At 40.9% G+C, this 22,684-nt stretch overlaps 1 protein-coding gene across 5 annotated transcripts in view; it reads right to left on the reverse strand.

The window, feature by feature from the left end:
- LOC125458380 (matrin-3-like) overlaps positions 1-13,149 on the reverse strand; it is a 55,153-nt gene extending 42,004 nt beyond the window's left edge. For 2 of the 5 annotated variants that reach the window (XM_059650797.1, XM_059650796.1), the window contains exons 1-2: positions 5,087-6,459; positions 1,645-2,711 (exon numbers count right to left, since the gene is read on the reverse strand). In XM_059650797.1, the coding sequence (XP_059506780.1) occupies positions 1,645-2,538 (894 nt within the window). In that variant the 5' untranslated portion in view covers positions 2,539-2,711; positions 5,087-6,459. Of the gene's footprint in view, positions 1-1,644; positions 2,712-5,086; positions 6,460-7,305; positions 7,473-13,041 lie in introns of those variants that run through there. The other 3 variants (XM_059650795.1, XM_048543623.2, XM_048543621.2) reach the window with 3 other exon arrangements.
- Between the last annotated feature and the right edge of the window lie 9,535 nt (positions 13,150-22,684).

Below are 22,684 nucleotides of genomic sequence, written 5' to 3' on the forward strand. Positions count from 1 at the left end.
ACCTTTACATACAGAATAAATGACTGCACTACCATACACTGTTTAAAAGATTTGCTTCAGCTCCTAGTGAGAAAGTGAAAGAAGGCAAATCTATGTAATATCAACTGCATGTTCCCAGATTTGGTATAAATGATCAAATCCAAAACGTAGTTTTTTGAAGTAAAAACAAGTGCTTTGAACTTTTGCAAGGTACCAATTTAGACCAATAAGACTAGGAAACATGTCTGTAACACAGGGCAATGTGGAAAGGAAGAACTATAAGACATTTGACTCTGCACTGAGAAACTACAAAACATTATACACCAAATTTTTCACTCGGACAGAAACCTCACCAAAGGACCAGCCAACAGATACCAAATTGAAAAGCAACAACATTGGCATTGGTATACAACTGCCCCAAGTACGGAAAGTCACTTAATGAGATGTGCCATGTTTTCAGAGGGGAAAACCCCAAATTATCACAAGAGTAAATGAGTCATACCTTGGTGCACATTTAGACCATAATGAATTCTGGCTTGAATTAAAATGATTGTATACATTTGCCTGGATCAAGCGAGTATTTCTAATGTTACTCTGAGGCAGCAGTTTCCAAATATTATCCATAAACAACATTTAAAATATGGAATTGTTTTCTTATAAAAACTTATATAATTAATAATCTGTAAAATAAATAGTAAACCTTCCTGATTAATAGAATTCCAAACCCTTTCAAAGAAATTTAAATCACAATTAAAATTTTCAGCCAACACTTTGCAAAAAACAAAATCAAATGTGTGCACAGTACTGTACCACTTATGTCAATGAACATTTCCATCTACATTAATCGACACTGTAGGTTTTGTTTTAAATCACCTAAAAGCATCAGAGCCAAAGTGGACTCCAACCACCTGGTTAAGAAAGAATCCCAAACAGATGTTGGAAATAGATCATAATATAGCTAAACTGGATGCTGGGCCTCACACAGCATCAACTTAACTTTCATTTATACAAATATAGCTTCACTGGTAACATTTCAGAAAGTTCCAACTTTTGTTTCTGTGGGAAAAGAGAGGACATTGTCACAAGGTAAACAGGAAAATATAAGCCGAAGTGTTGAATGGTGAAAGGAAACCAGTCTTGCATTCAGGTGTGCATTACACACCATCCTCTCTTGAACACTGTCCTTTGGAGAAAGGCATTCTGCATGCACCAAGGTGCACCAAAATATTAACATAGAAAAACAATCGAGACCCAAGGCCCGGTAACTTCATAACATATGCTCTAAATGCCAAGGCGGGCACATAATTTCTGAAGGTGAAAAGTCACTTCCCCTCTTCTTTTAATTGACAAGTAATGCCAATGGGTTACAAGTACTGCACACTCCTTTGATTTCACCAAGTCCAAACAAAAATAAGTTTCCACCAGCACTCTGTGAATGAATTTGAGATGCATACTATAAATGACAACTTGCTTTTAAACGGGTGTTACTTGTCATTAATCTGACAATAACAAAGAGATCCTGTGCAGTATTTCATGTTGCTAAGATGTTCCAATGAGTATCTGGAACAAATTAAGACTCAAATGATTCTTCCACAAGTCCAACAAGAGCTGGTGTTTGTCAGAATTATACTTTAAAAAGCAATTTTTAAATTAGAGGTCACTCACCTTCACAGAATGAACAGTTACATCACACAGCGAACACAAATGAGGGAACATTGTTGGCAAGAAACCATGGTAATCGTTTATGTTGCTCAGTGAAGGAGATCCTCGCTTTCTCTCAAAAAGAGGCCTTTCTTGCCCACGTGAAGGAGAGGGCCCCATTTTTCCATAATCGGAATCATATATTGACTCAGACATACGCATATCATCTCTACGGAAGTCATCACCTCTCAATCGTTCAGTATCATAGTCCTTCCTGTCATAATATCTAGAACTCGACTCTCGAGAAGAACCATGGTCATAATTGACCACTGGATCAGCGTCAGGATCACGACCTTCAAAATTACTTCGAAAGCGCCTCTCTTCCTCCCATTCATTGCGGGAGGTTCTGAAAGAACGATCATCCCGAGGAGAACTGTCACCTCTGCCGTAATTCAAAGACGTTCCTTCATCATTTCTTTTTCTTTTAAGTTGCATAAGAATGTCTGGCAAGGATTCAGGAGTAAGTTTGTCTTCAGGATAGCGGCTCAGTTCATCCAAGTCCCTGGATGAAAGGCCAAAGGTAGCTAAAATATTACTGGCCCTGTCTGCATCAATCTGTTTTTGAACGGCAACTGATGTTTGATTGCGACTGCCTACATCAAACAAGGAAGGCAAAGCACTGCTGAAGCGAGAGGGCCCTCCACCTGAAGACATACTTTGATGTCCTTGTCCCACACCTTGCATGTTCACTGCCTGACCCTGTCCAAAATTCATATAGCCACCCATTCGTGCACCCTGGTTCATTCTCCCAAGATTCACATGGACATTTGCAGACTGCGCTGCAGGAAAGAATCCAATATTATGACCATCTTTCTTCATGCCACGACCATGATCCTGTTGGGCTCTACCCAATGACATTCTGGCACAAGAGAGAGTCTAGTTCAAAACTGGCAAGAGCAGGATAAAGTAAGTCTTCAGTGGTTAGTAGATAGCCTTTGTTGGCTCTGTAGAAAGCGGTTTCACTATCTAACTTCGTCTAATAGATGGCTGATGCGAGTAATGGCACAGATTCCTCAGAGAACTTTGCCAGGCTGAAAAGTTAAAACAAAAATGTTAGGTCAGGGATCTCAAGGCCTCAAAAAGGACCATGCATCTCGATCCATCTTCAAAGTTAGAAGTTCAAAACTGGTCTGCAGAAAGACAGTTTAAACAAGATCGAATGCAACATTTCATAGTTGCATGCAAAATCCAATGCAGTGGGATCATTTCTTTGTACTCTTATACAACCTCTTAACAAGAAATGGTAAGAATGTCAAAAGGCATATCAGTGGGAAAACATGGCCAGTGCCAACATCAAAAATGGTAAACTGGCCAACAAACTGTTTCAAGTAAACAAGATTTTCCAACCCACTCTTATAGGATATCTAAGGCATTTTGAAGATCACAAATAAATTTATAGCAACATTTTAGAAAAATACCTTTGTAAATTTCAAGATATTATAACCATTCCTAGAAAGGGAAGTAACACATGAATTGGATGTGTTGTAAGCCACTGAAAAAGAAGAGGTTGTGTGCATATTACAGCACTCATTTCAGACTCGATAAAATGATTTTGTTTTAAAAAAGGACCTAACAATGATTTAACAACTCATTCTGTAAGGACATGTCTCTTGAACATGGTGTTCAATAAGTAGCCTGCAATCTAAATTAACTGGTAAATAAAAGTGTGCACAGAATTCAAGGTATTTGCAATAAAGGAATAAAGTCAACAAGGACCATTAAAACAGCAACTAACTTGCAAGGAATAGCTGCAATGCTGAAATGTAACTACTGTGCATCCAACCCAAATTAGAATTGTTTGTTGGATAATTACATTTACAACACTGCTGATGGTCAGCACATGTTGTCTTCATGACCAAATTGCTTACAAGGAAGTGTTTTTCCATGAATTTCTTGCACAAGTTGAAAGTTATACATGGAAAGGTAATTATAAACATTTTCATCCTACAGGTCGTCTGAAATGAAAACCTTACCTCTGCATGGGTTTAAAATCAACCCAAAATTTCAAGACTGAACAACACGTCCTACCTTGTTGATTCATGCTTTTAAGCACCAAGTGCACAGGCACTAAAAAGATGGTAGATAAAGCATTGAGAAATTACCAGCATTGTATATTTTTGGACTACTGCCAAAACATCAAAAGATATGAATCCAAACACCATCGAAACAAAGTAACAGCATGGCTTTAGTGGCACTATTCTTCTGAGCAAGGCACCTTGATATGATGGGGGAAATATGTGAATTGAAGTGGAAATCTTTGGTTGTAGTGGCATACTGTGCGGCGTGAAAAATGCTTTCTTAAAAAAGAAAAATTCAGAGTTTGAACTTTCATAAAATTAAACTCTTTGCACATCAAACACTACACTTCAAATCTGTTCAATGGCTTTTTCTACAACTTGGCACAATAATGGCATCAATTCCATTCTGTTTTTCAAACATGTTACAGCAAGGTTGGCCAGCATATGCAACTTAAAGAGCTTTTGTGATTGTTGCAACAAGACTTACCTGCTGCAAAACACATTTTATTGCTAGATAATTAAGAAAAACTGAGATTCGATCATTTTCTAACCAAGATCAACATGTGACTGAAATCAGCTCTGGAACACCTATCAAGCAGTCACAAGATCAACAGAGAGTCAGACTGATTTTTAAAAAGTCAAGCTAGCGGGAAAACACATTTTAAATGTGGTGGAAGTTTGACGAAGTATATACAGGGAATTCTACTGGATGCACAAAAATCAAAATTGTGTAATTTCAATTCAAAACATTAAGTTAACAGACATATTTTCAAAGCAAAATTTTATTCAGATAGATAAGCAAGCTACAAATTGAGCAATTCCCATGTCAAGTATTTTGTTTGATAAAAATGTGTGAAATCCTCAGTTAGAAAATTCAACAATGTTCTGGAATAGTCACACCAAAATTAACAGCTAATTAGGCTTATTATTAAAGTATTTTTCTAAAATGCAAAAAATTACTCATGCACCCCAACTGTATTTAAATTTATTTCATACGCTTGCTGAATAAGGACTACACTATCTTTATTATGTGATGAATGCAATCAATGAAAACATTTCAGTTATTGTGGGCAACAATGTCTCAATTCAAAGCAGCTTTTTCTTTTTTCTTCATTAAGAACATTTTTGGGGGAGGAAGGTAGCATTTTAATGCAATTCTTCATCAATACATAAAAACAAGCTATTGTGCAGTTAACTGCACTTGAGGAATTTCAGCAATATTTCTCAACTGCTCAACCATTCCCGACCCCTACCAGTCCATTATTTTGGAAGGCAAATCTACAAAGAAATTCATCTGAGGATGAATCTATCTAGTGTCTCCAACTACAGGAGCTGGGATTGGTAACTAGGAGAGACTACTAGTATACAAAACCAAGCGAAGTACCTACTTCTTAAAGGCACTGCCCATTTTAGCACAGTTGCTATCTTCAAGTCAGTAAAGATCTCCAGCAGGTTTCTATGATTGATAAAATGGATGGGATTTATTAAACATGCAGATCGTTTGACACAAAAGGGCAGGCTTTCCATTGCCTACACACAAATGGTTGATCACTGATCTGAAAATCTTGTTTTGTTCAACACCATGCAGAAAGCTGGGAATGACAGCATAGGAATTTTTCAAACTCTTGTCTGACACAGCAGTGGATATTAAATCTCCAGTAGCACCAAAAAAAAAGACATAGCTACAATGATTCTTCAAACCTGCAATACATCAATCAGACTTCACATTTTATCCAGTGTTCTTGAGCAAACGCAAGATAAATAATATGGGCCCAAAAAGATCAACAGAAAGAAAACTTACATTTGGACAGGTCCCATCATGAGACACTTTCATATTGTAGGTGATCTTGCACCTGCATTTTTATTAGAGTTGAGAATGGTACCACTGAGTGAAGGTGAAAATATCTTGTAATTGGAATGTGATTTTTTTTCCCCCTCTTATTCAATTATTTGTTGCACTTCTTTAAACTAGCTTACATTAACTATAAGCTTAAAATCCCATGCGTTTCCTGTCTCCATCAGCATTTGCTATTCTCTTTTACTAAAAAAAAATTGAGGTAAGGAGTTTAAAAATCCAGAGAAACCCATAACTATCAATTGAGACAGCATCTTACACTTGTATCATCTTCAAACACTCCATTAGAGCAGTTGAAACTACAGAAACAAATCTGGGTACTAAATTGTATGTTTATTCAGAGATCTTTTGGTCACATCATTCTAAACCTACACGTTATTTGTTTTCCTTTTTCAAGAAGCCAATTTCTTTTTACCCACTGAGAAACCAGCATTCACCATAACAGAAATGTTGCTTGCTAACATTACACAAATTCAGTTCCAGACCACTTTCCAGTCAACAGACACCTACAATGTTTTAAAATTGTAATGACAAATGCAAGCAAACAATTTAGAAAATCAAAAATCTCCGAATACTGGAAGTCGAATTATAAAAGGATGCAATGAGTAAAACTGGAATAACGTTTCCCAGTTGGGGACAGCAGGGTGGTTAGCAGTGCTGCCTCATAGTGCCAGGGACCCGGTTTCAATTCCAGCCTCTGTCCATGCTCTGTGTGGGGTTTACACATTCTCCCCGGGCCTGTCCAGGTTTTCACCGGGAGCTCCAGTTTTCTTCCACAGTCCAAAGATGTGCAGGTTAGGTGGACTGGCCATGGGAATGCAGGGTTACAGCGATAGGGTACAGAGTGCTCTTCAGAGGGTTGGTATGAATTTGGGCTGAATGGCCTGCTTCCACACTGTAAGAGTTCTATGAAGTTGGAATACAGAATTTCTCTTCAATTTCATATGTAGTGAGAATATTTGACATGGTTTCACATATTCAGGTGCATGGTCAACTATGAATAACTGGGTCAACGTGACATATGTAAAGCAAAGTAAAATTCCCAGGTTTTAAACAGATTTGTTTTCAGACATGCCAATTTCCTTGCCAACCAAAGAAAAGTTGGTTGTTTCCACTTTCATACGATTGAACGTGGAAGGCACAAAGGTTACAAACTCTTTACCTGAGGTACTCAGGCAGAGAAATCCAATTCCCATAAGGTTATTTAATCAAAATTTTACTGTTTTTAACACCCAATTCAGAACTAACTATTTTAACAGGCTGTCGAAAAACTACACATTTTTATGCCATAATGTTGACCAAATGACAGGTGGCAACAGAAACTAAATGATACCATTTTAAATGGGGTTCTGGATCCTGAGGTTTAATATGCAAAGGAACAAATCAATTAGGCTGTTAAAAATTATATTGGATCCATTCCTTTATAAAAACGGTAGTGTACAGAAATCAAGTCACGCTAAACTCTTAATAAATTATTGATTTTGCCTCTGATGACTTTTTTCTCAATTCCAGGCAACATATGGAAGGTCACAAAGTGGGAGCAACATAAATTCAGAATGATACCGGATTAAAACAAGTGAATTACAAAACTCGGTTTGTGTTGCTTTTAATAAACATAATTAAAATGTAGTTTAATTGAAGTTTTAAAAATGATCCCATACAGAACAATTTTCTTCAGTGGGGGATCTTGACCAATAAACCATCACACTCAAAATTACAGCTAGGCCATTCAGGGGCGATAACAAACACTACCTCAGACAAATTAAAAGCAGAGTACTGCAGTTGCTGGCGACCACAACAGAAACTTCACTGGAGAACTTCAACCGGTAGATGCTGCCAGATCTGATGAGATTCTCCAGAATTTTCTGTTTTTATATCACTTCAAATAGGCTGGGGTCTTTGTCAAGATGTTCCTGAGGCTAGATCAATTAAAAACGTAGAAATTTGTAAGATTCTGGTAGGTCGATGGAGGTTTGATTCTGAATAGTATGGATCAGGTATGGAGTGCCAGAACAAGTTCAAGTAGCTAAAAGGCCTAATCATGTTGCTGGAAAACAGCTCAGGCCCAGAAGTGACTTAATAGATTGTCAGGCTGAATGCGGGATTTCAGGTAGATGAAAAATCTAGGGCAATTTTAAAGGGACTGTCATTTCAGAAAGAAAATTAAGATGAGATTTGACAAAGGCGTTCAAATTTGATAAGGAAAAGTAATTCACTGATGTGCAAGTCAGCAAACTTGCCGGCACTGATTTACGGCATTTAGTAAAAAGACCAGAGAGGAGCTGACAAGTGCTATATGCAGCAAGTTACAAAATGGAATGCATTACCTGAAATGGTGGGGAAAGCAAATTCCAAAACGGGATTGAACAAATAAGGGGAAATAATCACAAAATTACACAGAAAGACCAGGGAAATTAGATTAATTGATTAACTTTTTCAGCCAAAGGTTCATGGGACTCAATGGCCTCTTCTGGTGCCAGTTGATTCTATGAAGTTAGGCTGATCACTTTCAAAACTCTATGCTTTAATGTTTCACACTTTTCACCTACCTAGATTTTATTTTAACTAGGTTTACCTTTATTGCCTTCTTTAGTTTAATTTGAAATATTCCCAAATATACATGAACAATCTGTGAAACAGAAACCAGAGTTAATGTTTCGGGTCCAGTGACATGGACCCAAAACATTAACTTTGTTTTCTCCTTCACAGATGCTGCCAGACATGCTGAGCTTTTTCAGCAACTTAGTTTTTGTTCCTGATTTACAGCATCGGCAGTTCTTTCGGGTTTTTACACATGAACAATATACAGTTTGGATAACTAACATTATTATGGGGAGCATCTGAATGCAAGGTAAGAATATTGAAGTCACCTGTATACACCAAAGGCCATTTATCAAAGTTACTGATCACTAAAGTCAAATTATCAACATTGGTAAATAATTGTGTTTAAATCCAAATTTTACTAAAATGCAGTTTTCATTCGTAAATGTGATTACACTTAGTTACCAGAATTTATATCCAAATGACTTTTTGTTAAACCAGTCTGAGGGACACCACAATGTAATGAAGCAGGAAATTTATGAGTGATAATAAAAGTATAACCCCATCATTTTGATGTGGCAAAATTGTTAAGCATGAGTGAGAATGGAGGAGAGTGCAGAACTAAACAAATCTGGAAATCATGAACAACATCTGAATCTTTCTCCCTCAACTTGGCCTATTTCTCCTCTCAACTCTGGACAGTGCCAACTTGCCTGGATTCGTTCCCAAGATGCACTTCAGCACCTCATCCAATGGATGCATCATTCTTGTAAGAACGTTGTGTGTCAACACATAATCTGATAGCTTCAAGAACAGATCTTTTCTTGACCCAGAATTTTAAATGGGAGCCCCCTTACTTTTATACAATGCTCCCTAATTCTAGATGCAAAATCTACTAATATCTATCTCGTCAAGGCTCTAAGAATATCAAACGTTTCAATAAAAACACCTTTCATTCTTTAAAACTTTGATGAGTATCGACTGAATCTGCTCAATCTTTCCTCACATGACAACTCCATTATCCCAAGAAGCTTAACAAACCTTTTCTGAGCTGCTTTGAATACAGGTATATCCTCAAAAGAAACCAAAATCAGTTCTGTACACAGTACTACAAGTGATCACACCACACACGATACATTTGTACCAAAACTTCCCAATGTGCTCCACATCCTTCTAATGTTGGTCAGCATTCTAACTGCCTACTTAATTATGTGCTGCACCCCACACTAACTTGTTCTTCATGGAGAAGGACACTCAGTTCCCTACAGACCACAATATTTTAAAGACAGTTTCCATTTAAATAATGTTGTTTCTCGTCTTCCTACCAAAGTTGGCAATCTCACTGAGCCACATTATAATTCCACGTCATTTTGCTTTGTCCATTCACTTAATTAATCTATATTCTTTTTCAGAGATAATAAGAACTGCTGATGCTGGAGTCTGAGATAACACAGTATGGAGCTGGAGGAACACAGCAGGCCAGGCAGCATCAGAGGTGCAGCAAAGCTGACATTTCCAGTCAGGCCCCTTCTTCAGAGATGGGGGAGGGGAAGGGGCTCTGAAAGAAAAAAAAAGTGGGGAGGGCGTTGGACTGTGGAAGATAGGTGGAATGGTGATAGCAGGTAGGTAGTGGTGGGGATTGGTCAGTGGGTGGGAGGAGCGAATAGGTGGGAGAGAAGACGGGCAGGCCAAGGAGGCAGGGAATGAGAGGAAGGGTTGGTCTTGGGATGAGGCCGGGGTGGGGAGATTTTGAAGCTAGTAGAGTCCACATTGAGACAATTGGATTGTGGGCTTCCAATGCGGAATATGAGGTGCTGCTCCTCCAGTTTCCGTGTGGCGTCGTTATGAAACTGGAGGCAGCCCAGGATGGACATGTCGTTCAGGGAGTGAGTGAGGAACTGAAGTGGTTCACGTCTGGGTGGTGGTGTTGTTTGTCACAAACCAAGCATAAGTGCTATATAAAGTGGTCTCCGAGTCTCCGCTTGGTTTCGATCCTTTTCGGTTTCTTTGTCTGCTGTTCACCTGTCTACCTACCTATCTTTGTACCATTAGTAAATGTGGCTTATAAAACAGTCTGGTCGTTCATCCAAGTCATTATTGTAGATTGTAAATAGTTCAGACCCAAGCACTGTTCCCTGCAACACCCAACTGGTTACTGTTTGCCATACTGAAAATAATCAATTCATCCTGAACTTGTTCCCTGTCAGTTGGCTAATATCCCAACACCATCAGCTCTTATGTTACATATAAACTTTTATGTAGAACATCATCAAATGCGTTCTGGATATCCAACTACATTACATCTGCTGGTTCCCCTTTATTCAAGCTGCTTATTATATCGTCAAATAACCTATATTCCTATGCAAAATTATCCTATTTCTTTACGAGTCAATTCTTGCATTTAAGCATCGACAGATTTACACCTAATGGCATAAGAGTTTCCTGTTATCTTCTTTCATGAATGGATGTGTTACATGCAGTGGGATGAAATTTTGCAAAATTACAACTAATATCTGTCATCTCTACAATCACTTTCTCTAAAAACCTAGAATACAGGCCATCAGGTCAAAGGGGGATTTATCAGCCATTGGTCTCATTTGTTTCACTAGTACTATTTCCTCCAGTGATGAAGTTCCCTCCCACCCAACTTCCGCCCTCGACTGTTCTTGGGATACCTTTTGTATCTTTCACTGTGAAGACAGATACAAAATACTTGTTTGCTTTTTATTTACAATAGAAACATATTACTGTCTCATTCTAATTACTCTATTATTACATTAGTCAAAAAATATCCCAATCCTCTGACCAACACCAATTTTTACAGCAATGTCAACATGATCTTTTAGTTTGAAACTATCCTTTAAGTTTCTCAGTTATCCGCATCCTCCTTGCATCATCTTCCTTTCTCAATTTAGATACCTTTGTTCAGTTAGGAAACATGCGCTTAAATATCTGCCACTAGTTTTCTACCCTTTTTTCCACCCAAATTCAGCTAAAGGTAACTTCATACACAGCCGGCCAAGCAGCATCTCATTCATCCAGCTTCATACTTTGTTATCTTGGATTCTCCAGCATCTGCAGTTCCCATTATCTCTGATCACCTTTCATATCTTTGTATGTCTTCATTAGGATGGTAGCTTTAGGACCAAATTTCTCATCCTTAAACTGAATGTGAAATTTTTATGTTCATTTTTCACGAAAAGGATCCTTCAGTATGAGGCCATATTTAATCTTGTCTTGTTACATATTATCAGTCTGTCACCTGTTTGGTCCCAGAATGTATTTTCCAGATATTATTTTAAATGCATTCTATGAACGCATTCTCCATTTGGTGTACTCCAAGTACCTTTATTCTCCAAAAAAAAATGAGCACTTTGTTGCCTTTTTCCTCTTTTCTACATCCTATCCACCTCCCAATCAAATTCCCCACCCCATCCTTCACCTAACCTCACAAACCCAAATTAACGATCTGAAAAGACGACTACTTAGGCAGAAGACAAAACAGTAGGCGAGTACTCAAATTGGAGGAAGTGGCTTGGGGTGTTTTACAAGGATTGGCGTTGGGATCTCAACTATTGACTAAATTTATTAATGACTTGACAATACAATACGGCATTCATCCAAAGATCAAGGGTTTCACGGGTACAGACCACTAAAAAGTGATCAAAAAGGTAAATGGAATGATAGGCTCGAGATCAAGCCTTATCTGGAGTCATTAGAGGGGACAGGAAATCGCTGGCTGCCCAGTGTCTGAACCAGAAGGCTCAGGTTCAAGAACTACTTCAAGACTTAGATATGAAAGAATGCTGCCACCAGTGTATTCGTGCTAACCCCTAACTGCCCTGAATAGAAAGGATCAGTTGCAGCAAGGCATGTGGCAAGAAAAAGAAATGCATTAAATCCAGGATTAATATGATTTGATAAGAAAACAAACTGTTCTGCACATCCCATCTTACATAGCCTTGAAAGGAATGCAGATCTTGTGGGATGCAAGCATGCCTCAGATCTTTAGATGATTGATGCGGTCTCGAGAGGTTAAGGCTGATTTGAGTTTTTGGAAGACATTTCAAAAAGTCGTAAAACAGTGTCCAAGGCAAAGGGACAAAGAATTAAAATCAAAACCTAACCTCTGAGGAAAAGACCGTTGCATACAAGTGTTAAGTGCTATAGAACTCTCTTCCACAAACAGTAGACTCTACACTAAATAGTTAGGTATTTTATTCCGCTAGCAAACAATCAAATCATGAACAAGTGGATGGAGTTAAAAAAGATTGGCCAAGATCTCAATCAATATGGTTAGGGGTGAAAGACCTCTTTCCTGTTTCAGTCAGCCGTCTCTCCCCAAAACATTTCCGATTTTCACTTTGATTTCTCAATTTCCATCCCTTCCCCAGATCGCGCTGCCTCTTAAACACACGTTGTCATCACGTTTTTGCCTCCCGCCGCTGGGTCTCGCTCAGGATGTAATCATTCTAGTCCTGAGGTTTTCCCCAAGTCCAGTCTCTCCCTTCCACCATTAATTCCTTCACTGTCCATTTCGCTGGCTACCCACTTTCTTCGAGTTTCCCCCGGGGGCGGGGATTACTGATATCCCTGATCTTCTCCGCTCCCCATAAATTTCGCTAACAGCCCAGTGTTATGTTTCAGTGGTTAGTTTAACGGCGGTATTTGTTTTCATTTGCGGCATTTTGTCCTCCTTTCTTTCCAGCGACACAAACAAAATGGCGCCGGCTCGACCAGTGAGAAAATGACAAAGCCCCCAACCCGCCAAACCCCAGGTCCAGAGGAAGACGGACACGGTGACTCCCCAGTCCATGGCAGTGGGCCGACCCGAAACATCTCTCCCCTTCCTCCCTCCATCCCGTGCCCGCCGGATACGCCCAACAGCCCGTTTCCCCTAGGCTTTCTGCACCATTTCACTTCGCCATTCGCGTCCCGCTTTCTTACCTCGAGCAACCCGTCCTCCTGACTAAACGGTGTGCGCAGGCGCAGCCCCCTCCGACACGCCCGAAACCACCATAGTGCGCACGCTCACACCGCTTCCACTCCCTTCCCCCATCGCCAAGAGACCACAACACTGCGCACGCGCGCAAGGCTGCTTCTCCCAAGCACGATCACAACACTGCGCACGCGCAGCCCCCTCCGTCCCTCCCCGCCCAGAACAACAGGTCACCGCACTCCGCGCGCTTGGCTCCCGGCGCTCACGACTATGCGCATGCGCTCTCACCTGCCTGCCGAGACCGAGCGAACTGAGCATGCGTCTTCCCGGCCCTCGCCAACATTCCAGCGTTTGGATGTCATCCGTGTCACTGTGGCCTTTTTTGACACATTTGGAATTTGCAGGTTTCAAAGCAGGATTACTCACCCAAGAATACAACGCATCATCCTCCTACACTTCCGCCATCTGCAATCCGACCCCAGCACCCAAGACATTTTTCCATCCCCACCCCTGTCTGCTTTCCGGAGAGACCACTCTCTCCATGACTCCCTTGTTCGCTCCACACTGCCCTCCAACCCCACCACCCCCGGCACCTTCCCCTGCAACCGCAGGAAATGCTACACTTGCCCCCACACCTCCTCCCTCACCCCTATCCCAAGCCCCAAGATGACATTCCACATTAAGCAGAGGTTCACCTGCACATCTGCCAATGTGGTATACTGCATCCACTGTACCCGGTGTGGTTTCCTCTACATTGGGGAAACCAAGCGGAGGCTTGGGGACCGCTTTGCAGAACACCTCCACTCGGTTTTCAATAAACAACTGCACCTCCCAGTCGCAAACCATTTCCACTCCCCCTCCCATTCTCTAGATGACATGTCCATCATGGGCCTCCTGCACTGCCACAATGATGCCACCCGAAGGTTGCAGGAACAGCAACTCATATTCCGCCTGGGAACCCTGCAGCCCAATGGTATCAATGTGGACTTCACTAGCTTCAAAATCTCCCCTTCCTCCACTGCATTCCAAAACCAGCCCAGTTCATCCCCTCCCCCGACTGCGTCCCAAAACCAGCCCAGCCTGTCCCCGCCTGCCTAACCTGTTCTTCCTCCCACCTCAAGCTGCACCTCCATTCCCTACTTACTAACCTCATCCCGCCTCCTTGACCTGTCTGTCTTCCCTGGACTGACCTATCCCCTCCCTACCTCCCAATCTATACTCTCCTCTCCACCTATCTTCTCCTCTATCCATCTTTGGTCCGCCTCCCCCTCTCTCCCTATTTATTCCAGAACCCTCTCCCCCATCCCCCTCTCTGATGAAGGGTCGAGGCCCGAAACGTCAGCTTTTGTGCTCCTGAGATGCTGCTGGGCCTGTTGTGTTCGTCCAGCTTCACAGTTTGTTACCCAGCTCGTACATTTACTGGTATTTTTGAAAATATAATTGTTTATAATCACCACAACATTACTAATGTTTTTAATTATTCTGATGAAGTTAACTTTATGAGTTCTACAGCATGGAAACAGAACCTTCAGACCAATCCGTCCATGCTGACTAGATATCCTAAACTGATCTAGTCCCGTTTGCCAGCATTTGGCCCATATCCCTCTAAACCCTCGTATTCATATACACATCGAGATGCCTGTTAAATGTTGTAATTGTACCAGCCTCCACCACTTCCTCTGGCAGCTCATTCTATACATGCACCACCCTCTTCCTGAAAAAAATTGCCCCTCAGATCCCATTTAAATCTTTCCTCTGTCACCTTAAGCCTACGTCCTCTCGTTTGGGACTCCTGTACCCTGGGAAAAAGAGCTTGTCAATTCACTCTGTCCATGCTCCTCATGATTTTGTAAACCTCTGCAAGGTCATCCTCAGCCTCTGATCTTCCAGGGAAAATAGACCAGCCTATTCGGCCTGTCCCTATAGCTCAAACTCTCCAACCCTGGCAATATGCTTGTAAATCTTTTCTGAGCCCTTTCAAATTTAACAGGAGAGAAGATATATTTCTAAACAACCTGCTCAGAATGTTAATTCGCACCTCTGGAGCAGGTGAAACATAAACTCAGGCCTCTCCCATTAGCTCAAAGGTAGGAACACTACTACCTCACCATGAGGATCCTTCGAACTGATGCAAAACTATCGGATCAGAGATAATGGGAACTGCAGATGCTGGAGAATTCCAAGATAATAAAATGTGAGGCTGGATGAACACAGCAGGCCAAGCAGCATCTCAGGAGCACAAAAGCTGACGTTTCGGGCCTAGACCCTTCATCAGAGAGGGGGATGGGGGGAGGGAACTGGAATAAATAGGGAGAGAGGGGGAGGCGGACCGAAGATGGAGAGTAAAGAAGATAGGTGGAGAGAAGAGTATAGGTGGGGAGGTAGGGAGGGGATAGGTTAGTCCAGGGAAGACGGACAGGTCAAGGAGGTGGGATGAGGTTAGTAGGTAGATGGGGGTGGGAGGAAGGGATGGGTGAGAGGAAGAACAAGTTAGGGAGGCAGAGACAGGTTGGACTGGTTTTGGGATGCAGTGGGTGGGGGGAAAGAGCTGGGCTGGTTGTGTGGTGCAGTGGGGGGAGGGGACGAACTGGGCTGGTTTAGGGATGCAGTAGGGGAAGTGGAGATTTTGAAACTGGTGAAGTCCACATTGATACCATTGGGCTGCAGGGTTCCCAGGTGGAATATGAGTTGCTGTTCCTGCAACCTTCGGGTGGCATCATTGTGGCACTGCAGGAGGCCCATGATGGACATGTCATCAAGAGAATGGGAGGGGGAGTGGAAATGGTTTGCGACTGGGAGGTGCAGTTGTTTGTTGCGAACTGAGCGGAGGTGTTCTGCAAAGCGGTCCCCAAGCCTCCGCTTGGTTTCCCCAATGTAGAGGAAGCCGCACCGGGTACAGTGGATGCAGTATACCACATTGGCAGATGTTCTGCAAAGCGGTCCCCAAGCCTCCGCACACCTCCTCCCTCACCCCTATCCCAGGCCCCAAGATGACATTCCACATTAAGCAGAGGTTCACCTCCACATCTGCCAATGTGGTATACTGCATCCACTGTACCCGCTCAGTTCGCAACAAACAACTGCACCTCCCAGTCGCAAACCATTTCCACTCCCCCTCCCATTCTCTAGATGACATGTCCATCATGGGCCTCCTGCAGTGCCACAATGATGCCACCCGAAGGTTGCAGGAACAGCAACTCATATTCCACCTGGGAACCCTGCAGCCTAATGGTATCAATGTGGACTTCACCAGTTTCAAAATCTCCCCTTCCCCTACTGCATCCCTAAACCAGCCCAGTTCGTACCCTCCCCCCACTGCACCGCACAACCAGCCCAGCTCTTCCCCCCCACCCACTGCATCCCAAAACCAGTCCAACCTGTCTCTGCCTCCCTAACCGGTTCTTCCTCTCACCCATCCCTTACTCCCACCCCAAGCCGCACCTCCATCTCCTACCTACTAACCTCATCCCACCTCCTTGACCTGTCCGTCTTCCCTGGACTGACCTATCCCCTCCCTACCTCCCCACCTATACTCTCTCCACCTATCTTCTTTACTCTCCATCTTCGGTCCGCCTCCCCCTCTCTCCCTATTTATTCCAGTTCTCTCTCCCCATCCCCCTCTCTGATGAAGGGTCTAGGCCCGAAACGTCGGCTTTTGTGCTCCTGAGATGCTGCTTGGCCTGCTGTGTTCATCCAGCTTCACATTTTATTATCTTGAAACTATGGGATGATGTGTTTTGGAAAAGATCAGAGATGTTTCTCAGTATCTTGGTACATTTTGAGAACAGAAAGCTCCAGCATCAGAATTTTTAATTTATAAATCGCACAAGGAAATGTGGATTGCATTTTAGATTGGCAGGGAAACTTGTTTTGCCCCTGAAGCAATGGAAAAACTCCATCTTAGCTGCAACAGGTAAGAAAATCTCTAAGAGATGGGAAACCAGCATTTTAAATGAGAAAGGCCAGGAACATTCCCAGTAAGCAGAACAGAGATAATGTAATGCTATTTGGCAGAATTTGAAACTTTAAAAGAGGAGAAAACTACAGTACTAACTTAACATAGAAATTTATTAGAAGAAAATACATCATAGAGTTTAACAGCTTACAGCCAAAATTAATGCTGCAACATGCTATTACATAGTTTAAAAGTTTGAAGAGACTTTAAGACAAGAGAATTAAAGCATCATTAATGTACTGCAAGATTAAAAATATGAAAACACCAGCATTTATCTACAGAAGGATTATTGAATCTTTGAGTAAAGTAATGTATTCAACATTGAAATGTAACAGATTTAAAACAGTTTTAAAGCAATAAAAAGAAATAACCACGTTACAAAGAAATAGAAGGAGAAATAATATGATTAAAAAGAGTTAATGTCAGAGATATGCCAAACAGGACATAATTTTGGGCATTCAGAGATAGCAAGAACTGCAGATGCTGGAGTCAGAGATAAGATGTTGTGGAACTGGAGGAACTCAGCAGGCCAGGCAGCATCAGAGGAGCAGGAAAGTTGATGTTTCGGGTCAGGTCATTTCTGAAGAAGCATTCCAAGCCAAAACATCAACTTCCTGCTCCTCTGATGCTGCCTGGCCTGCTGTGTTCATCCAGCTCCACACTGTCGTAAGTTTGGACATTCTTGAGAAAACGCTTCATTAGCGGGAAAATTGTGTTATTAAATCAAAATTAAATAGTAAATCTCAAGCTGCACAAGTCAACACACTATTACAGTCGTACAGCACTGAAACAGACCCTTTGGATCAGCTTGTCCATACTGACCAAGTTTTCCAAAATAAACTAGTCCCAGTTGCCTGCATTTAGTCCATATCCCTCTCAACTGTCTCTATTCACGTACCTGTCGAAATATCATTTAGATGTTGTAACTGTATCTGCACCTACCACTTCTTATGGCAGTTCAAACCACGTACAACCCACCCCATGTGTAAAAAAGTTGTCTTTCATGTCCCTTTTAAATCTTTCTCCTCCCACCTTAAAAATATGCCCTCTAGTTCTGCACTCCCCTACCTACAGAAAAGATCTTTGCTATTCACCTTATCTATGCCCCTCACGATTTTATAAACCTCTATAAAGTCACCTCTCAACCTCCTGTGCTCCTGTGAAAAAGATCCCAAGATCTGATGATCGAAAGATCTGTAGCCTCTCCTTATAACTCAATCCCTCCAGTCCAGGTAACATCCTTTTCAATATTTTCTGCACTCTCTCCAATTTAATAACATCCTTCCTATAGAAGGGTGACCAGAACTGTACACAGTACTCCGACACCATATTGTATTCATTCAGTCCTGTATTTGACTACATTGCAAATCATAAAAAAGGGTACAGATATTTTTAAAGAAGTTCTAACAATTTTGGTAATGACTTCATTCTGAGAATAAATAAAATCCCCAAAAGAGTTTTGATTTAACAGAAGAGTTCAACATACCAGTGAATTCACAGATAACTTCCAGAATGACCTTCACTAATTAGTACAGTACTATGACAATGGAGGTTTGAAATTAGAAATTGTAAGAGGCAAAATTATTGTTGTAAATATTGGCCAGTCTTTGTCAGATTTATTACAGTAAAACGAATATTTGATATTGGAGAAAGCCATTCAAACTAGAGGGATTCAGAGTCAAATCCTGAGAGGAGAAGGATAAGCTTATCGTAGGAGATCAACAGAATTAATCCACTTTGTAAAGGACAAAAATTCTATTGATACGTTTGACCAGACAACACAAACAGTAAACCAAACAGCATGTGCATCAGGACCAAAAACAGAAGTTGCTGGAAAAGCTCAGCAGGTCTGGCAGGATCCGTGAAGATAAAATCAGTTAAGGTTTCAGGTCCGGTGACCCTTGCTCAGAGGTTTTCACTGAGCATGTGCATCAGTGTCACTGCTGTGGAACAAAGAGCCTCACAAGCAAAAACAGTGCTCTGCTCTAATTATTGCTGCAGATGTAACCTATTGGTCACTTCCAGAAGATGTCCCAAAAGAGGATACAGTTTCAGAGTAGCAAAAAACCAAATGAGGTTTACCATACAAAGAGATTTTGTGTGGTATGACCTCCTCTGTATGAAAAGAAATCCAAGGCATTCCCAACGGAAACTGGTGATCCAACTGGTTCAAATTTGACAGAATTTCTGCGTGACAATGGACATCCCGTTAATTTTAAGTCTGAGCCAGATGTGTATATCAATGCTCCGTCAGTTCAAATATCATGACTCATGAAACAGAAGCTACGGTCTACAGAAATGAAACCATACGCAGAATAATTCTCCAGATAAATGGTATGCTCCAAGTAACACAACAACACAAAGAGATTCAGAGAGTTGAAAATGTTTTTGTAATTTGAATTCAGTACTTGTCTCTTTTGGGCCCACAGGTGTGTCTTTGCCTGAGCGTCCTTAGGACAGCAGAAGGTGTTTAATTAGTTCCAAGAGAACAATTGGTTCAGAAAGAAACTGTCGCCATCTAACTGATTAAAGCAGGAGCTATGGAAGATTTCACTGGGCTTTCCAGTCACATGGTGAAACCCAAAAAGAAGAAAGAATCCATTGCGATTACTGACACAAGACAATTATTTCATACTGTCAATAGGAAGGAAGTTGCAGACTTTACAGGAGTTGTAGAAATATCTTCCATTCCCATTATTACCAAAGAATGTTCAAGTAATAACAATCAGCAAAATTTGTCTCAGTGCTAAACATCCTTAAGAATGAATGATATAACCCAGTTGAGCTAACTAACAAATCTCCACCTGAAGTTCTTCAGGCAGCAGAATGCATTGAATAAATTGATGTGGCAGACATTTTTCAATGTCAGATGATGAGCTGATGCAATCTCACGAATAACGTCAATCCTTCATCTTTCAAAGCCAAGTTATCAGTATTGATGACAGAGAAACTGTTCATTAAGCATCAATCCTCTTGCACCTTGATTGAGGATGTGAAAGTGCCTCATTCAATTGAAGTGTATTATAGAAAGTGAATGAAATTGTTAAACCTACTGTCTAAATTAAATCAAATTTCCATACTTGAACTTGGATGAATGAGCAGATTGCTATGATCAAATGAAGAGGGATTTGTGACAATACTATGGCTTTAAGAGGTGTATTTTGTCCCGGTTTTTATTTGAAGAGAGGTTTTGAGCCATAGTTGATGAGCTGTCTCTCCCAAGCCAATAAAATAAACAGCTTGTGAGGCCTTGGATTTTTTCAAAGTTCAAAAAAAGAAGCAGCACAAATGGGCGGAGTCAGGCTCCCACAGAAACTAGGGTTTCAGTTTAGCTTTCAGAACTTATTGGGGATTTGAAGTTAGCTACGGAAGTGCTATACATCTCTGTCCGCCACAGCAAAAGGCCTGAGTTGTCTTACTCAGCCAGAATTTTCTCTTGGCGTTCTTTTCTCCTGGAATGGAGAAATATTGCACGTGAAACAATCTATTTTACTGACTTTGCCTTTGCCAAAAGTGTGTTATTGCATTTTACTGTCCTGGAACAGTAGCTGTTCATAATTAAATAAACCATTATTCAGTTAAGCTTTCCAAATAGAGTTAAAGTTACGTCAATTTGTCTTACTTTTATCTGTATTTTTGGTGTAAGTGTAAACTGTGTTTTGCTTAAAGCTGAGTAGCATGACCAATTGAATTATATCTTGAATGCAGCACCTTTTACTTGCCTTTAAATAAGCTGTAAGTTAAGGTCTGGGCTATTTCCTTGATATATTTGAAGGGGGGGGGCTAGTGTGGTCCATATCGGTAATTCAAGTATCCTCTTTTTAGTCCTGTCGTGGTCAGTCACAACAGGTTTTTTAAAAATTATTTTAGCACAGCTATTGTATTTCAATTAGAACATTGTTCCAGTGAAATTGAGAAATCAGTCGTAAGATTTTCTTGTCTGAAAGAAAGAGAAATAGTATGATTTACAAACCCAAGACAAATCGCAAGATATGATATCACACACACAAGCAATACGTTTTAAAAGGAGAGAGAGTGGTACAGAAATGAAGAAAATAAAGGCTGTACAGTTTAAAAGTCTGTGAGATGTTAGATTTTGAAGCTATGATCGTGGTTATGTAATTGTTGACAGGGGGAGCAGATTTAGCACTGAGTTGAGGAGGAAATTCTTCACCCAACGGGTTGTGAATGTGTGAAATTCCCTGCCCAGTGAAGCAGTTGAGGCTACCTTATTGAATGTTTTCAATGCAAATATGGATAGACTTTTAAACAGTAAAGGAATTAAGGGTTATGGTGAATAGATGGATAAGTAGAGCTGCGTCCACAAAACAATCAGCCAGATGGCCGACTCCTGCTCCTATTTCTTATATTCTTATGATCCCCAGCAGTGGTGAAGTTCCTAGATATTTTTGTGTTCTCAATGAAGGTTTGTTTTCCCTGTTTGCTTTTTTTACTAGACACTGTCTTCAAGATGATGAAGAGGAAATGGGAGAGAAATACTTCCAAATATTGTTGTTACAAGATCATTTTTCCTAATCTCTCCTCTGTTCTGCCAAGTAGTGAATTAAAAGTGGTTCATATGTATATTCACAAATCTGGCTCCATTGTTTTTCCAAGCCAGCTAGAAGTAAGGCTTTTCAATCTCCTGAAGTGTGAAGTTATCATACAGGAGTGAATTGAAACAAAATATATGTACTCCCTAATCTGATTCAGTTGGCTGGTTTCAATACCTTTAGCTGACATAACTTCACTGCAGACAGTTCCTGAGAAAGGGTTATACTCGAAATGTTGAATGCCCCTTTCCTCCAGACTCTTCTTGGTTAGCTGTGTTCTTCCAGCCTCCTGTTTGTCTACATGTATTCCACATGAATTCCAAGGATTTGCCTTAATCCAGGAATAGACAATCACAGCAAATTTTAGGTAAGTATGTGTCTTTTCTTTAAAAACATAATTTGGTTCATAACATTCTAAGGTATAACAATTGGATGACAAAAGTTAAAATTTGATAATCCACACCTCTCCACAACAAAGAAAGAACATAAAAGATGTTTCTCCTTTTTGCTTGCGCTGAGATTCTGTTAAAAGTTTGAATGGGAAATAACAATAAACCAACAAACATAACCCACATTCACCCACTTCACCCAAACCTGAGTTCAAAAGCCTGAAGCTGTTCTTGTTTCCTGAGCTGTTTGCTTTTCTGAGTTTTAAGCTTTCACTGCCCACATCTATAATTCATGCACTAGATTCAGGCATTTTTACAATATTTATTTCAAGGAGGTTGGTGGGTGGTAATTTTCTTCATCATTCTTTCAGACGATTTGGGCATCTCTGGCTGGGCCAGCATTTATCATCCTTTCCAATTGCCCAGAGGGCAGTTAAGTGTCAACCACATTGCTGTGGGTCTGGAGTCACCTGTGGACCAGATCAGCTAAGGATGGCAGATTCCTTCCATCAAGCACATTAGTGAACCAGGTGGGCTTTCCCCCCAATAATTAACAATGATTTCATGGTCATCATTACACCCTCAGTACCAGATTTTTATCAAATTCAAATTGTACCTTCTACCATTGGCAGGATTTGAACCCAAACGTTACCTGGGCCTCTGAATTAACAATGCAATGGTAATATCACTAGGCCATCCTCTCTCTTGAAGTTTGACTGCCATATGGTGTCTGAACTTACACCTAAGATGAAGG

This window comes from Stegostoma tigrinum, chromosome 13, assembly GCF_030684315.1.
Source record: "Stegostoma tigrinum isolate sSteTig4 chromosome 13, sSteTig4.hap1, whole genome shotgun sequence".
NCBI classification, from domain to species: domain Eukaryota; kingdom Metazoa; phylum Chordata; class Chondrichthyes; order Orectolobiformes; family Stegostomatidae; genus Stegostoma; species Stegostoma tigrinum.